The 15,799-nt window shown below is 36.5% G+C and overlaps 1 protein-coding gene across 3 annotated transcripts; it reads left to right on the top strand.

The window, feature by feature from the left end:
• Positions 1 to 26: 26 nt before the first annotated feature.
• On the top strand, positions 27 to 13,862 carry CCDC28A (coiled-coil domain containing 28A). 3 transcript variants are annotated; one of them, XM_010983686.3, is made up of 6 exons: positions 27 to 281; positions 2,193 to 2,392; positions 5,480 to 5,643; positions 8,399 to 8,553; positions 10,274 to 10,296; positions 13,303 to 13,862. In XM_010983686.3, the coding sequence occupies exons 1-6, from the start codon at positions 27 to 29 to the stop codon at positions 13,355 to 13,357; spliced, it is 852 nt and encodes a 283-aa protein (XP_010981988.2). In that variant the 3' UTR covers positions 13,358 to 13,862. The 3 variants fall into 3 exon arrangements, with proteins under 3 accessions (XP_010981988.2, XP_031312295.1, XP_031312297.1); XM_031456435.2 differs by lacking the exon at positions 13,303 to 13,862 and adding an exon at positions 12,442 to 13,296; XM_031456437.2 differs by lacking the exon at positions 13,303 to 13,862 and adding an exon at positions 11,965 to 12,196.
• The last annotated feature ends 1,937 nt before the right edge of the window (positions 13,863 to 15,799 follow it).

Raw genomic sequence — 15,799 nt, 5'->3', positions numbered from 1 at the left:
CAGCTGAAGGCAAGACAGGGGAAAAAATGCGGTGTCAAGGGCGGAGACGGGAGCGGCAGTGGTGGAACCGGAAGAGGAAAGTCTCCCGCCTAGGGCACGGAGGCTCCGCCTCCTTACGTCACTTCCGTAAACAAAGGGCACTGTGGAGGCGCGGGGTCCGGGATGTGACCCCGGCTCAAGCTGCAGTGGTAGCATCGACGGCTGCAGGTGCGGCCGTGGCTTCGGAGGCCCCGGGATCTCTGCAGACTGAGGAAGAGGACCCCGATCCCCTTCTTCCTCAGGTATGAAGGGGAAGCAAAGGCACCCCAGCAATGTCCCCCTGTAGGCCGCTCCCACCACCGGTTCTGGCCACGACTGGATTCTGGGCAATGAAAGGTCACCGTGTCGGCTGATTGTTTGGAGAAGGGGAATGAAGCGAAGTCAAGAGGGACTCCTAATGGTCCTGCTTGGATTCCTGGGATTGGTATACAAGAAGGATTCCAGTGCCCTTGTCGAGATGTTACCTCCCAAAAAAGGATGATTTTCGAGCCCTGGCCCCTCAGAACATCTTAGCTTAGACCACTATTGGTTTATTTACATTACTTTACTTCCTAGACCTTTTTTCTTGTATCTGCAGCTGTGTATAAGCATCATTGAATTCGAAAACCACTGTGTTTGTGTATCAAACCACTGTATACCACTGTATAAATTTATACAGATCCTTGCCTCTTTGGAAAAGTGAATCCTCCTTCTCTATTTAGTTATTTTTTAAACATTTAGTTTGTGTTGCATGCTGAAACACCCCAAAATGTCTGTTGCTAAAAATACTTCTTAAAGGAAAATTTTTTAGCCAAGATTTAAGTGGGTTTACTTTTTTTTTTTTTAATCTGGGATTAAAGACTGGGCAGTGGAGCCTTTCCTTTACAACCTTTGGTTCTTTGGAGGTATCATACCTCTAGTTATGATTGTCTAAAGTCATTGTAAGCCAACTGAGCTCAGTGGTTTAAATAACAGTGCTAGTAGCACCGAGTCCAGACAATAGCAGAAAAATCTGTTTTTATGGAAATTCTTGTGTAATTACTTTAGGAGTGACATCGATGGATTTGAGCTTTTTTGAATGGTCATAGCAGGATTAAATTCAACACAACATACAATAAAAGGCCTAATGGGCCTTAGGCACTTTACAGTCTAATGAGGTGAACAGCTATATAAATTTCTCATCCTGGGGGATGGGTGTAGCTCAGTGGTAGAGCCTGTGCCCACAGGGTCCTAGGTTCAATCCCCAGTACCTCCATCAAGAAAAGTAAAAAATAAAAAAAGTTTCTCATCTTATGATGCATGAAACAGTATAATTTTATATTATTCATAAATAAAAAGGAAATGTGGAAGGATATTTTTAGATGTGCTCTTAGGAAAATAAAACTGGTTAATACATAAAGTAAGGGAAAGCACTGGATAAATAGAAAACCTTCACTATATTCTGCATAGAAGGACCAAGTGTAACTTCATAGAGTAACTTTCTTGATAGTGGCAAAACTAAACATATATAATAAAGTTTTATGTTTCCTTGTAAACAGGTAGAGAAAGTAAATTCAAAGTAGTCATGGAACAATCTTAATTTTACAGTATTTAATTTTCCTTCACTTGATCAAGAAACTAGAGTCAGATGACCTCTAGACAAACTGAATTTCTACTTGGTGGTTGAAATAAGGTTTCTACTTGCTAGTTAAAATGCAGATCCCCATGTCAGTTATACATCTATTTGAATCTAGTTGGTTTTTTAAAGAATATATTTTAGAAAGGAGACTTGAAGGCCATTTAAAGCTTGAGGCAGGCTGGGAATATCATGTGGGTGAGTTGTTCAATGTTTATGTGTTGCTCTCCTATACCATCAGCTTTTTGAAGGCAGGGACTCTGTCTTGCACAGTACCATTTCCCCAATGCCTAGAATAATGCCTAACATGTGAAGAGAGCAAATATTTGTAGGATGAATGAATAAAGAAAATGGTGAAAAAATTTTTGTTTGCCAGGCCATTTTGCTTAGGACTTCTGTGTATTTAGTACTGTAGATTGAACTTAAGGGATCCTTAGTCTAACTTTCTCTAATGACCTCTGAAATTCTTGATCCTCTTTCAGCCCATAAAGTGGGTCTTTGAACCCCTTTCATTTCAGCATACTGTAGCTATGTGTATAATTGTGCTGTGTTTCCTTAGGTCGTAAGAAGCTGGCCTTGGTGCAATAAGGAACTTAAAACAATGGAGGAGCGCAAAGTGAAGAGGAGGAGTCCTAAGTCTTTTAGTGCCCATTCTGCTCAGGTCGTTAATGCCAAAAAAAATGCCATTCCAGTTAGTAAAAGCACGGGATTTTCAAATCCTGCATCACAGTCAACTTCACAGAGACCAAAGTTAAAAAGGTGAATTCTTTTCTTTCATGTTATCTCAGGAAAATACTATTAAACTCAATACTATATCCACTAATACTTATAATATTTTTTCTCTTGGCTTAACTTTTAAAACAGTTGAGGCACATATTATATGTCATTTAGAAAAAAAATTATGAAGATTACAGTGTATAGAGATTAGAAAATGCAAAATGAGTGATTAGTTTTAAGGCCCTTACTTTGTCTCATATTAAAATACACAAGCAAGAAAACTTGTAGACAAGTTGATAAACTAGCCAGAAATGGAAAAAGGGATACAGGTTTGTTTGTTTGTTTGTTTTAAACTAAGCTGAGTGTTTGTACTTTGGTAGTTTTATTTTTTTTAAAGAATGAATTCATTGTTTTTGTGGAAATGATTTGTACTTATTGTGAATATTTAAACACAGGAAAATTTCAAAGAAGAAACATAGAACAGTAAAATCCCACCACCCAGAAGTAATCATTATTAACATTTGGTGAACGCCATTTGTCTTAAGGCTTTAAAGGAAACAGGAGGGACACGTTTAAATGTGTTACACGTTACTGCTGCATGTATGTGAGTATTTTGGAGTGTTAGATATTTAGAAAGGAAGATGGTGTCTTTAGAGAAAATGCATTTTATAATCTCAATCCTCTTCCTAATGATGATTAAGTAAACTTCCAAGCTCATCATGAAGAGTCAAGTAAGGAAGTGATGCTTGTAGCACTCAGTAGCCACCACGTTTACACAAAAGAAAAAAGACTGCTGCCTTGATGATGATCTCACAGTCTCTGAGGAAACAAATGGGGCGTAGTGAGAGACACTTGGAAAAGAACATCCCAATAAGGACTAAGTGATAAACAACAAGATTTATGAAGGTTTCTTTTGACTACAGTGTCAGATTGCAAAGGGGTTTTTCCTCCTGGAGAAGTTTAATTTAGAGTCAGATTTTGAATGTGGTTTTAGTTAGTGGAAAAAAACCCAAGCGATTTTAAAGGAAATCACTCTTTTTTCCAAACTTTTGCATCTGTTTGCTCATATCTCATGGTCATTTTCTACCTTGTACTTTTATTTCTCTATCCTCTTCTAGAATGTAGTCTTCCTGAGGGCTGGGGCTTGTGTGCCAGGCAGGACTGAGAGTGGGGCTTTGCATATAGTCTAATTTCAGTGAATTCTTTTTAATTGTTGAATTGGTTTAATAAAGTGGGGCAGCGGGGCATGATCAAAAACACTGAAGTGGGAAGAAACAGGCTTTTATTTTTATTTTTTGAGAGGGTTGTTAAGTGATGAACTGATGCAGAATAGGTACTTGGATAAAACTTCCAATTTGAAAGATAAAAATATATTCGCTGTACTGAAACCTGAGGGTCTGTAGCAGTTTATCTCAGATTTTAGTGTGAATACGGCTCTCTCAGGAATCTTTTTATAATGCAGGTTCTGAATCAGTCAGTCCAGGATGGACTTCTGTTAAGCACTTCTAGTAAGCTCACAGGTAATGTTGATGGTACAGGTCTTGGACAGTACTTTGAATATCAAGGTACTAGATAGTGGTATGAAATCTAATATGTATCTAAAATTACAGAGCTTGCTTTGTGAAGCACTGTTACTGACCTGCTGTCACAGCCTTTATGCTCTAAGCCTTGCCACCTTCCCTACTCTGCACCCCCACCGTATACCCCATCTGCCTTACCGTATTGTGGTGAGTACACCTGTGGGGAAGACGTCTTCACGCAGCATTACGTAGAAATTAACTGAGTACTGAATATAAGTGTACATCAGGATCTGTGGTACATGTTGGGGTTATAAAGCAACACCCAAACCCTTCTCCCATTTTTACCCTTAACTCCTATTTAGACTTTAACTTTCACTCACACATCACCTTAGGAAGTTTTCTCTGCTGCCCTTCGATTGAGTTAACTGCTCTTTTTCTCCATTTCCGTATCACACTGTGTATAGCAGCATCACTCAAGTGTCTGAGAGCCTGGCATGTGCTAGACATGTGTGGTAAGAACTCATACAGTCTAGGGGTCCTGAAAAGGCCTTCCAGAGGCAATAACATTTAAACTGAGACTTGAAGGATGTGTGGGAGGTAGCCTGGCAAAGATGGCAGTGAGGGGAAGGACGCTAATGTAGCAGAGGATTAGCTGTAAGTAGATGAGAGAATGGATTCCTAGGAAGCAGAAGAGATTCGAGATGTCTAGAGCATCGACAGACAAGAGAGGAGAGGATTTCTTACGGATATCGGACTACTGAAGGGTTTGAATTACGTAAATCATTTCATCTGATTTTACTTTTTAAAAATTGACTTGGTTGCTCTCTAGGGAGGGAATGGGACTCAGAGACAGCACATAGAGGCCAGGAGACCAGCTGAGAAGCTGTTGGAGTAGTTCGGTCAAGCCGTAGGATAGTGGCTGTGGAGAAGGAGAGAACTCGCAAGATTGGACATCGTTACGGGTATAATCAGTAGGACTTCATGTCTGCATGTGAGGCCTCCAGAAGTTGGAGGCGTCAAGGATGGTAACAGGTTTTAGCACTGTGTCACATGGTGCTTATGAATTTATATGTCTGTCTTTCTCCTTGGACTGGGCACTCTTCAGTGCAGTAACTGATGTCAGGTGCATGTTTGTATACTGAGTATCTGGCACCGTGTGAGCTACAGATCAGGGGCCCATAACCACTTGAACAACCCATAGTTCAAGGAATAGCCTGAATAAAGATGAGATGGGAAAGGCGTAATATGTTTACTGAGAAATGAATATGAAACATAGGCTAGGAAAAAGACTTAGTAATTCTCTTTTCAGTTTTTTTTGCAGTCCAAAAAATTAGCATATTGTAAAAATATGTTACTTAAGCTTTTTATATACCTTACTAAGTTATATTTTATACATTTATTTTGAGATTTTTCACAACCTGTTATTTTGGTGTCTGGCTTGAAATTATTGGTTTTATTTTGTATTGATTTTATTCTGATATCTTGTTTTTAATGGAAATTCCATTTAGTTTACTAATTTTGCTTAATCTAGAACACCCTGAAAGAATATAATTATCTCTTTTTAAAGATAGTTATACACAATTACTTTTTTATTGCATCCTTTCTACAGAGTGATGAAAGAAAAGACCAAACCTCAGGGTGGAGAAGGCAAAGGCGCTCAGTCAACCCCGATTCAGCACTCCTTTCTCACCGACGTCTCCGACGTCCAGGAGATGGAGAGGGGGCTTCTCAGCCTGTTGAATGACTTCCACTCTGGAAAACTCCAAGCATTCGGTAATTCATAGGTGTTTTTCTTTTCAAGATGTTTGCACCCTATTTTCTGCATGTGTTTTGCAATTCTTTTTTAAAGTGTCATTTTCTTTAATTAAAAAAAAATGTCCAGAGGCATAAAACACAATCACTCTAGATTTCATTTGTCACAGAATATAATTTGCCTTCTAAAATTTCAGGAAAAAAAATTTTTTTTTTTTTTTAAAGAGGGAGGGTTAGTTGAAATGTTCAAGTAGGATTGCTATTATGGAATAAGTATCTTGAAAGTGTAACAAACAAAAGAGACACTCTTTGTCAACTAAAGTATTTTAGACTTAGTGCTTTAGTTTTAGAAAGACTCAGGATCACTTTCCTTTACCCTTTCAAGCCTAAACTTATTTCTTGCCCAGGATTCCTGGCTTTCAAATATTAATGAGTCTGGTTTTCTCATTCTTTCATGAAGACATAAGAACAGTGAACTGATTGTTCCAGTAAAAACTCTGAATAGGTATTTTTGTATGTGAATTCGCAAAGTGTAATGTCAGATTTTTCATGTTCAGCTTGCAGCTTACTTGATAAGCTTTTTCTAATAATAAAATTATTTACCTGCATTTTAAAGGAGTAATTAAAAATTATTGAATGCACACATACGGAATCTCACTCAAAAGCATAAATGTCATCAACATAGATATTGCTTCTTTCTTTAAGTGTTGTCTTTCCTTCCCCTGCTTTTTTACTTGGCTTCCCTATCCCTTCCTTTACCTCCTCTACTTCCCCTGCCCCCCCAACCAGTTAGCCATGTGTGTATATATATATACACACACATATGTAAACACACACACACACATACACAAAGATTTTTGTTTTCATTATTTTATACAAATAGTGTCTTGTAGACACTTTTCAATGTCTTGCTTTCCTCACTAACCAGTATCTGGTGAAAATCTGTCTATGCCACCTGGTATGGCTCTAATTCACTCTTTTTTCCAATGGCTACATAATCTCCAAGTTGTGAATGTACCCTGGTTTATTCAGCCATTTCTCTGTTGAAGGGCATTTACTTTGTGTCCAGTTTGGATCACTAAATTCAATGGTGTGGTGGACATCATTTTATATATATCCTTATGTGGATGTTTTTATTTCTCTAGGGTGGATTCCCATGAGTGAGATTGCTGGGTCAAAGCATATATGTAATTTTAATTTTAATAAAAGTATCCAGATTGCTTTTCAAAAATGCTATTGCACTTCTAGTTTTCATAGCAATTTATGAAAAAACTCTTCCCTGAGGAAATGTGAGATATTTTACTGTGAAGAAGGATGATTTTGAAAGAGCTGCAGCTAGCTTCAAAATTAGTAGTAGTCCTTAATTTAATGTAATATAGTCAGTTTACGAAGATGTTATAAAGCTGGCCAGAGGAAAATATAATTTATATTAATTCATACTGATTCCAGCTATGTACTTCACCTTTGGCTAAACTATATTATATTATACCTTTGAGGAAATCAAAGTTTTTTTTGAAAAATAAATAGTAATATGGAGAGCTTACAGAGGCTGTGTTTAAACTGAATGAAAATATATACATTAGTTGGTCTGGGCAGATAATGCTACCTCAGAGGACTCTAATTGAGACAGGAGGGAAGAGGACAGGGCACAACCCCTGGAGGAATGACACAGCAACTGAGGACAGAACAAACTGGTTAGAACCAAGATGGTGGAAGATTTGACTTCCAGTAGACCTTGAGCCTCTTGGCAAACCCACAGGCGCCATGACAGTTCCTAGGCTGACTATAAAAGTTCAAAAAGTGGGCAGGGGAGCCCAATTCCTGGAGATCCCTGCCCCTTCCCCAAGGTAGTTAGAATAATCCTCCCACTTGTTAGCATATGAAATTACCGAGCCCATAAAAACTTAACAACTCTGCATCTCACGGTCTCTCTCTCTCTCTCTCTCTCTCTCTTTCTTGCCTTCTGAGACATCCCGCACTCTGTCTGTGGAGTGTGTATCTACTTTTACTTTAAACACCCCACACCTCTCGGCCTCTCTCCCTCTCACCTTTGGAGACAGCCAGCTTTCTGCCTGTGGGAGTGTGTATCTCCTAAGTCACTTTCCCTTCTGAGTGAGACAGACCCCACTCTGTCTATGGAGTGTGTCTCTCTCTAAATAAACTTGCTTTCACTTTAACATGCCTTGCTCTTGAATTCTTTCCTGCGCTAGGCAAGAACCTATTCTCTAGCAACATAATCAACAAATAATGCTAAAGCAGTAAGTTGTCTTTCACTATTATTTGTACATTGTGTTTCTCATGCTTCATAACATTCTTCATGCTTCGTAAGTATCTTTTATATTGCCTAAAAGAGGAATATATGGTTGGTAAAATGATTGATGACTGAAGTTTTTATAGGACTCTTAAATTCACTCAGATTATTATAAAATGTTGAGTTACTCAATTCTAATGGCAGTTGTCAAATAGGAGATGAATAGATGGTGTTAAAACTTCTATAGATGATATTGAAATTTTTTTTTACCACCTAAGGGGTGATTTTATTTAAAAATTTTCTTCTATATGATTTTTTTAACGTCCATGATCAGTTTTTAAATTGTTGTTTTCCTGGTCAGAAGTTTGATTTATAATTATACACAGAAAATATGCAGTCATTAACAATGTAATTTACAAAACAAAGAAAACCGATTTCTTTTAAGCACCAAGGATTTAGAAGTTTTTCAACACAGTTAGTTTGACCTATCCTAATCTTTATTGATGTCCTGGAATGTTCCCCCAGGAAATGAATGTTCCATTGAACAGATGGAACATGTTCGGGGAATGCAGGAGAAATTAGCTCGCTTGAATTTGGAGCTCTATGGGGAGTTAGAGGAACTTCCTGAGGATAAGAGAAAAACAGCCAGTGACTCCAATCTGGATAGGCTTCTGTCTGATGTGAGTATGGCTCTCTTTCTTTATTCTTTTCTTAATAAAATTTGTATTGAGATAAAAGTCACCATTTTAACAATTTTAAAGTATACAATTCAGGGATTTGTAGTATATTCACAATGTTGGGCAGACATCACCACCGTCTAATTTCAGAACATTTTTATCACTCCAAAAAAAAACCCCTGCCCCTCGCAGTTCTCCCTTGCCATCCCCTAGCAACCGCCAGTCTGTTTTCTGTCTCTGTAGATTTGCCTATTCTGGACATTTCATATAAGTGGGAATCACAAAGTATGTGGCTTTTTATGTCTGGATTTTTTCACTTGGTGTAATGTTTTCAAGTTTCATTGATACTGTACTTTATATTCTTTTTTTAAAGAAATATGTTCAAAGGAAATTATATTTACGTCTAAGCATATTTTCTGAGATACTGGCAAGTCTAAAATACTTGCTTATGTACCTATATAAGATCTTAAGTCATAGAAGGTAGTATGTCAAAAGATCCTGGCATGATTGATACATTTTGCATTATTTACTCAGGTGGTGGTTACTTGTACTACGTTTGGTGTTTATGGTAATTTCGTAGGTTGTCATAACAAAGTACCATAGACTTGCTTAGGCTACAGAAATTTATTTTCTCACAGTTCTGGAGGCTCAGAGCTGGAGAATCAAGGTGTCAGCAGGCTGGTTTCTTTTGAGGCCTCCCTTCTTGGCTTATAGAAGGATGTCTTCAGATCCACATGGCATTCTCCCTCTATGTGTGGGTGCCTATGTCCAAATTTCCTTTTTGTAACAACACTGGTCATATTAGATTAGGGCCCATTCTAATGACTTCATTTTAATTTAATTCCCTCTTTTTAAAAACTTATCTCCAAATATAGTCACATTCTGAAGTTTTAGGGGTTAGGACTAAAACATAAATTTTTGGAGGACGCAGTTCAACCCATAATACCATATATGATTCTTATATTGAAAAGTGTTAATTAAATTTGCCTCTTGAAATCTTTTTTGGAACAAAAATAAATAAAAATTGAATTCAACACATTTTAGTTTCAGAGTCCATATTTACCCATAACAGAAATGGTTAATTTCTCTTGCTTTTCTCTATCTTTTGAATAAATAAGAGAGAAATTGTATGCCCATACTTTTAAAATTTTGAACCTATACTTGTAATTGCACTCGTGGTATGTTGAAAATGGAATTTGAAACCAGAAAGTCTTTGTTTAGTTCAGGATCTGCATAGAGCTGTATAACCTTGGGCAATTTAATATTTCTGTAACTCAGGTTTTTCTCTCTGTAAAATAGGGATGGTTAATTCTATCTCATACTAAAAACTGACTATCATGTGGAATCTTATTCTAATCCATAAAGTTTTTTAAAGATTTTGATCATTAAAATGGTGACTTTTTTCTTTTAAAAGCTATAATTAGAGACGATTATAATTAAGCAAGTTTTTAATACTTAGAAAACTTCAGTTTTTATTATACAGTTTTAATTCTCTTTTTATATTCTTATGTCATAAATACTACAGCTACTTTAGTATTATTTTGCATAAGTGAATTTCCCAGTCTGGAAATTTTTTGGAAAGTTTTTTCTTTCTAATTTGCTTTTTTATTTAAAGAAAGCTTAAATGAGAAATAACTTATTTAATAATGTATTTTTAACAATTATCTATTTATGATGTTTATCTTATAAAAAATAAAATTAAATTTTTTTCTTTGTGTTACAGTTAGAAGAACTGAATTCTTCCATGTATCCTTTGCTTAACATCAAAAGTGAAAAGGTTACAAATTATAATTTCTGGTGACTAGTCCCAATCTAATGAAGAAACCTACTATTATTTACTGGGGCTCTCTCTTTCCCTTTGGTCTCTAAGTGGAATTTCCTAGTTCTTTTGTTTGCTGAAATTTTGTTTGTTTATGGTTTGCACTTTACCTTGTATTGTTTTTGGAGTTTTATGACAAAATTTTTTAATTTAATCAGGAGAATTATAGATTAGGCTAGTTGCCATATAAATTATTTTGAACTTTAGATTCTTAAGATAAATGGAAATTGGATAGCAGACATACTGTACTATACTAGATTTAATATTTTTGCATAGAGTATTTTAGATGCATAAAAAAGTGTATCATAAGATTAGCATAAAGGAAATCACCAAGGCACATGTGAAATACTCAGGTTTTGACATTTCAATTTAGAGCAGTTATTTCAGGAACTTTTCAAAATGTATTTTTGAACACAGTGATAGGTACACTATGAGATATATAAAAATAATAAGAAATAATCCTGCCTATAAAATAATTTGAGAGGTAAGACATCTCTTTGAACCAAATAATGAGACACTAGAAAGGATACTGGTTGTAGAGTTAAGAGATTTGATTTTTGAAATTTGGTTCCACATTTTGCTAATGTAACCTTCAGCAGATTAACATCTCAGAGTGTCTTATGTGATACGGGGTAATTGCTACATATAATGATGAGTATATGAAAATTTCCAAACCGTATAGAATATATATAAAAATTGCTATTATTGCTTAACATATATACTGTTATTAATTGCTGAATTGTGCAATAATAACAGTTAAGAAGTATGAAGATATGAATAAATCCAGTAATAGTCATTAAGAGCTGACCTTTACTGAATTCCTACTATTTGCTAAGCATTATACGAAGGGATTTACATGCATTACCTCATTTGGGCCTACCCTTGGAAGTAGGTGGTGTTATACTGCCCATTCTACTGATGAAGAAAATAAAGTTTTGAGAAGCCACATAAACCGTAGGGAGATGTTAATTTAAGATATCATTGCCAAGAAAGACTTTAATATGAGGGTAAGATAGAGTTATTTAAGGGGCTTTTCTTAGAAGTTCCTGGGTTTTTTTTTTTTTCTTTGTATTCGTTTTAAGCTTTATATCCTTTCTATGCTTTTGACATTTACAGAACTCTAATCCTCTCATCTGAGTTTTTGTTAAACATTTAGACTTACTTGTCTCAACACTTTCCTCGCTTCAGTCACCACAGTGAGATAAGGCATGATGGTAGAATCCAAGAGTGTTGGCTTTGGATGACTTGGTTTCAAATCTTGGTAAGCAGCCATGTCACCTTGAGCAGAGGCTGGCAACCCTAGTTTCCTCATCTGTAACGTCCTCTCTGTAATCATACTTTCCCCCCTGATTTTTCTCGCCATCATCAACGCCCCTACTATTTTAATCTTCAGGATTATTTAAAAATTCATTTGTGACTATAGCAGACGTTAGTCCTGGCACTATCTGCCATTTAGCCGGTACAGAGACACGAAATGATTTGCCATCGCTTAATTACATAGTTGTTGGGCATTATCAGTTCTATCTTGTGTTCTTCCTTCATTCTCTACCCTCATCACCTAATTCCATAACCTTTCAAATTTCTGTTCTCTGGAGACTGTAGAGCTGCACTGTTCAGTATGGCAGCCACTAGCCGAGTAGCTCCTGAGCACATGAGGTGTTGGCTGGCGTGGACTGAAATGCGCTGCAGATGTAATGCGCACACCTGACTTTGAAGTCAGCTAGTATGAAAAGAAGAATGTGAAGTATCTTATTTTTTATAATGATTATGTGTTGAAATGATAATTTCCTGATTTGTTAGTATAAATAAAATGTATTTTAAACATTATATCTGTGGCTTACATTATATTTCTATTGGACAGTGCTGCTGTAAGTTTTAGACACTGCCACTAAATTATTCTTCCTAAAACATCACTTTCATCTTGCCATTTTTTACTATGTCATACTGTTAAAGGGCTCTCAATAATTTGATTACAACCTATATATCCTGAAATATTTTTCATTCCCACTTAGTGGTTCTCTGGATGCCCAAGAGCAGATTATTTCCATGTTGACCTTAACACCTTCGTTCAGGTTGTACATTCTACCTAGAGTTGCTCTGGCCTCCCCCTTCTCCTTATCAAAGACACTCAAGTGGACCACTTCCATAAAGCTTTTTTGTTTGTATCTCAAACTAACATTCTGCCTTATTTCATTATCTGTTGATTTTTATATGTGTTAAATCTCAGCCTTCCAATTGAACAAGAATATCCTTGATGGCAGAGCTCATGTCTGTACATTTTTTGCAAACCTCTGCAATACATGTATTGCTAGCATTTAGTTGTCCTCAGTATATCCAGACCGTTGTTTGAATTGAGGCTTGAAAAATAGGTGGCAAGTGGATCAGATAGATGAAAGAGGAAAATGAAAGGCACCAATGAGAAGGGAGTAAATTATGTAAGAATTCCATCCTATTTCCAATCTTCTTGAAAATTCAGAGGATTATAGGAAAAGTTTTAGAGCTATGATGATTTTATGTTTTGGGGTTTTTTTTGGATTTTTACAAAGAAATTGTTTTTCCGAGGATGATAAAATGATGTTACCTTCTCAAATGAATTTTTTAATCCAGTACATTTTATGTTTTAATTAGCTTCTTACCATGAGAACTATTCTTGCTACATTAAAATAATTCTGTGCTCCATTAGAACCTGGAACATAGTCTTGATATAGTGATTTTTTTTTTAAGTCTACAAATTCTAGACATAGTATAATTACTTAACTACATTTAAAAATTATCCTACCACATCCAAGTTTCTCAATAACAACATAGGCACTTTCCCTTTAAACATATTTATTTTTTTAATATCTCTGTCTCTCAGCTCTTGAATGTAATTTCCAGAAATTTAAAAGAAGTACTCATTATAGAATGAAAATCTTCTTAACTGATGAATTCAGACAAAAACTCCACTTGGCAGATGCACAAGATGTTCCAAATACTTCTACCAGCTAAAGTGAAACGTAGGTTGTTGTCTCGTGGTTCGAAGAAAAGCGGTGTTCTTTACTTTTCCAGCTGAATCCAGTAGCAGAATCATCTTCCACAATAAGGAATTAAAAGTAATTAAAGTGCAGTGACTGCTTTCACATCCTGCTTTTAGTAATTTGCCCTAAGTCACCGTGACTGGAGGCCTAGGCCTTGCTGAAGGCTTGATCAGGAAACGTGATACAGAGGTTTTGCTGCTCCGCGCTATACTGTTGCCTTATGGGTTATACTTGAAATGCATCATGCTAAGTGTTGTTGAGAGGGCTGCAGGATTACCCCTCCTGAGCTCACCAGACTTCGCCCCCTGGTGATCGTAAGTTGATGATGCCCAGGCTTTTTGTGGCAGCCCAGCTTCAGTTTACATTAGACAATCAGTACACACGCCTGGTGTGTTTGCCAATGGCCAGTGACAACAGAATGTTAAATGAGTATCTGTGAAATTTGCTATTTTTAATAAAGTGATTGTTTTAGTCTGTTTTGGAGAAACCTGTCGTCTTCAATCTGGGAATACAAGGGTTCAATCCTCAAAGGTAAACTGTTGATATAATTTGAGGTTCTGCAACTTTCTTGCAAATCTTGCACCTTGTGCACATTTAAATATTGGCAAAATGAAAAGAACATGGGCTTTGACTTTACTTAGATCTTGATTGGAAGCCCCATTCTGCCCCTTAGCTTTGAGTTCATTTATGTTTACTGTTTCTATCTTCTTGTTTTTAATCTAGAAAATGAGGTTAATAACCAGCTTGTGGTGATGGTTATGAGCAGGAAGTTAAAAAGTGCACATAAGATGCTTAGCACAATAGCTGACACAAGTAATGTTCAGCAAACAGTAGCTTATTAACATTACCATTAGCTTTTAAACAGCTTTATTGAAATAATTCATATGCTGTAAAATGTACCCTTTTTTAAAGTGTGTAATTCAATGGTTTATGGTAGATTGACAGGGTTGTGCATCCATCCCCGTAATTTAATTCTAGAACATTTTCATCACCTCAAAAGGAAACTGATCAGCAGTCACTCCCTGTCTCTCAAACGCCTCAGCCCTTGACAACAGTAATCTATTTTCTGGCCCTATGGATTTGCCAGTTCTGGACATTTTGTACCAGTGGAATCATACAATACATGATCTTTTGTGACTGGCTTCTTTTACTTAGTATAATGTTTTCAAGATTTCAGGGTTCATCCACATTGTAGCATGTATCAATACTTTTTTTCCTGGCCAAGTCATAGTCCACTGTATGGATATACCACATGTTTATCCATTTATAGCATTTATTGCCTTCATCTTGGAGAAGATGCCCATGCTTCTTCCTCCTTGTTTCCAGGCCACAGTAACAAGCACCTATTTGGAAATGGGGAGGGTGGGGGACCCATTGAACAACATAAAAAAAAACTCAATTTCAGTAATTTTTGGCATTCGAAGTTCAAAAAATTCTGATCAGTTTCTCTAATCAGTCTTTTGTATACCCCTTTTAAAAATAAAATCACCAGAACATTAAATGCAACCTTCAAAACTTTTCTGTTGGGTTGAGAGAATAGGAATTCCAGGGGGAAAAGCATTTAAGGTCTGACAGAGCAAAAGAAAACTTCGCCATTTGACATGTTTTTCTTGGATGAGTCTTGAGATAGAGTAACGCAAAAGCTGTTTCCTGTGGATTCGTGACAGAGCGGCAGATCAGCCTTGTTTATTCAGCTGGTTCATTTGTCCTTTGTGTCAAGGAACCCCATGTAGGTCCCAGGTAACAAATTTTTAGTTTATCTAATTTGTATCCTTTCACACAATTTAAGCATATGTTAAAGGCAACAAGAAAAAAAAAGAGTTGCTTAGATTAGAATAAAACGATTAGACTAACATTTATTATTTATTATACAGATGTTGCATATTTATAGTAGAAAAATTTTAATTACAGATGACTAAAAGAAGTTTGTTAATGTACTTCCAGGCTTCTTAAAATAGACATTTATTTATAAAAATTAGATAGTACTATTCATATGGTTTTCTAACATGCTTTTCATGTTGTGACCATCTTCCCATGGCGGTAACTATTTATCTACATAAAAAAAAAAAACCTTACGGGCTTCACAATAAATATGTAGAAGCATTTTGACTAGAACCATTAGAAACTAAGAAGGATGTTGATTTGGTTTTGGTACCTCCTGTGTAATGTGAAAATTGGCAATAGTAAGTATTAAAATACTCTGAGGGTTTGCTGAAGATACGAAACGCCACAGCCTTAAAATTCCTGGCTTTGAGACCAAGCAAATGTTGGCTTCAGTATCCAAGTCTCTTGGGTCTTTCCCCTCTGCTCCGTGCCTTCAGGGGCTTCTGGGACCTGCAGCGACGCCCAGGATCCCATCGCAGACTCCCTGGAGAATGACAAAGTCACGGGGAACCAGCAGCAGTGGAGAGGG

This window comes from Camelus dromedarius, chromosome 6 (assembly GCF_036321535.1).
Source record: "Camelus dromedarius isolate mCamDro1 chromosome 6, mCamDro1.pat, whole genome shotgun sequence".
Taxonomy (NCBI): Eukaryota; Metazoa; Chordata; class Mammalia; order Artiodactyla; family Camelidae; genus Camelus; species Camelus dromedarius.
The sequence above is the reverse complement of the archived record's forward strand: the minus strand, read 5'-3'. Positions and strand labels throughout refer to the sequence as shown.

Bases quoted from the DNA above. Each gene is read 5' to 3' on its own strand.
- CCDC28A (XM_031456435.2), top strand. From the start codon at position 27: ATGCGGTGTCAAGGGCGGAGACGGGAGCGGCAGTGGTGGAACCGGAAG. The intron at 2,393-5,479 runs GTGAATTCTTTT...TCCTTTCTACAG, and splicing joins CAGAGACCAAAGTTAAAAAG to AGTGATGAAAGAAAAGACCA. The intron at 10,297-12,441 runs GTATCCTTTGCT...ACCTTCGTTCAG, and splicing joins GAAGAACTGAATTCTTCCAT to GTTGTACATTCTACCTAGAG.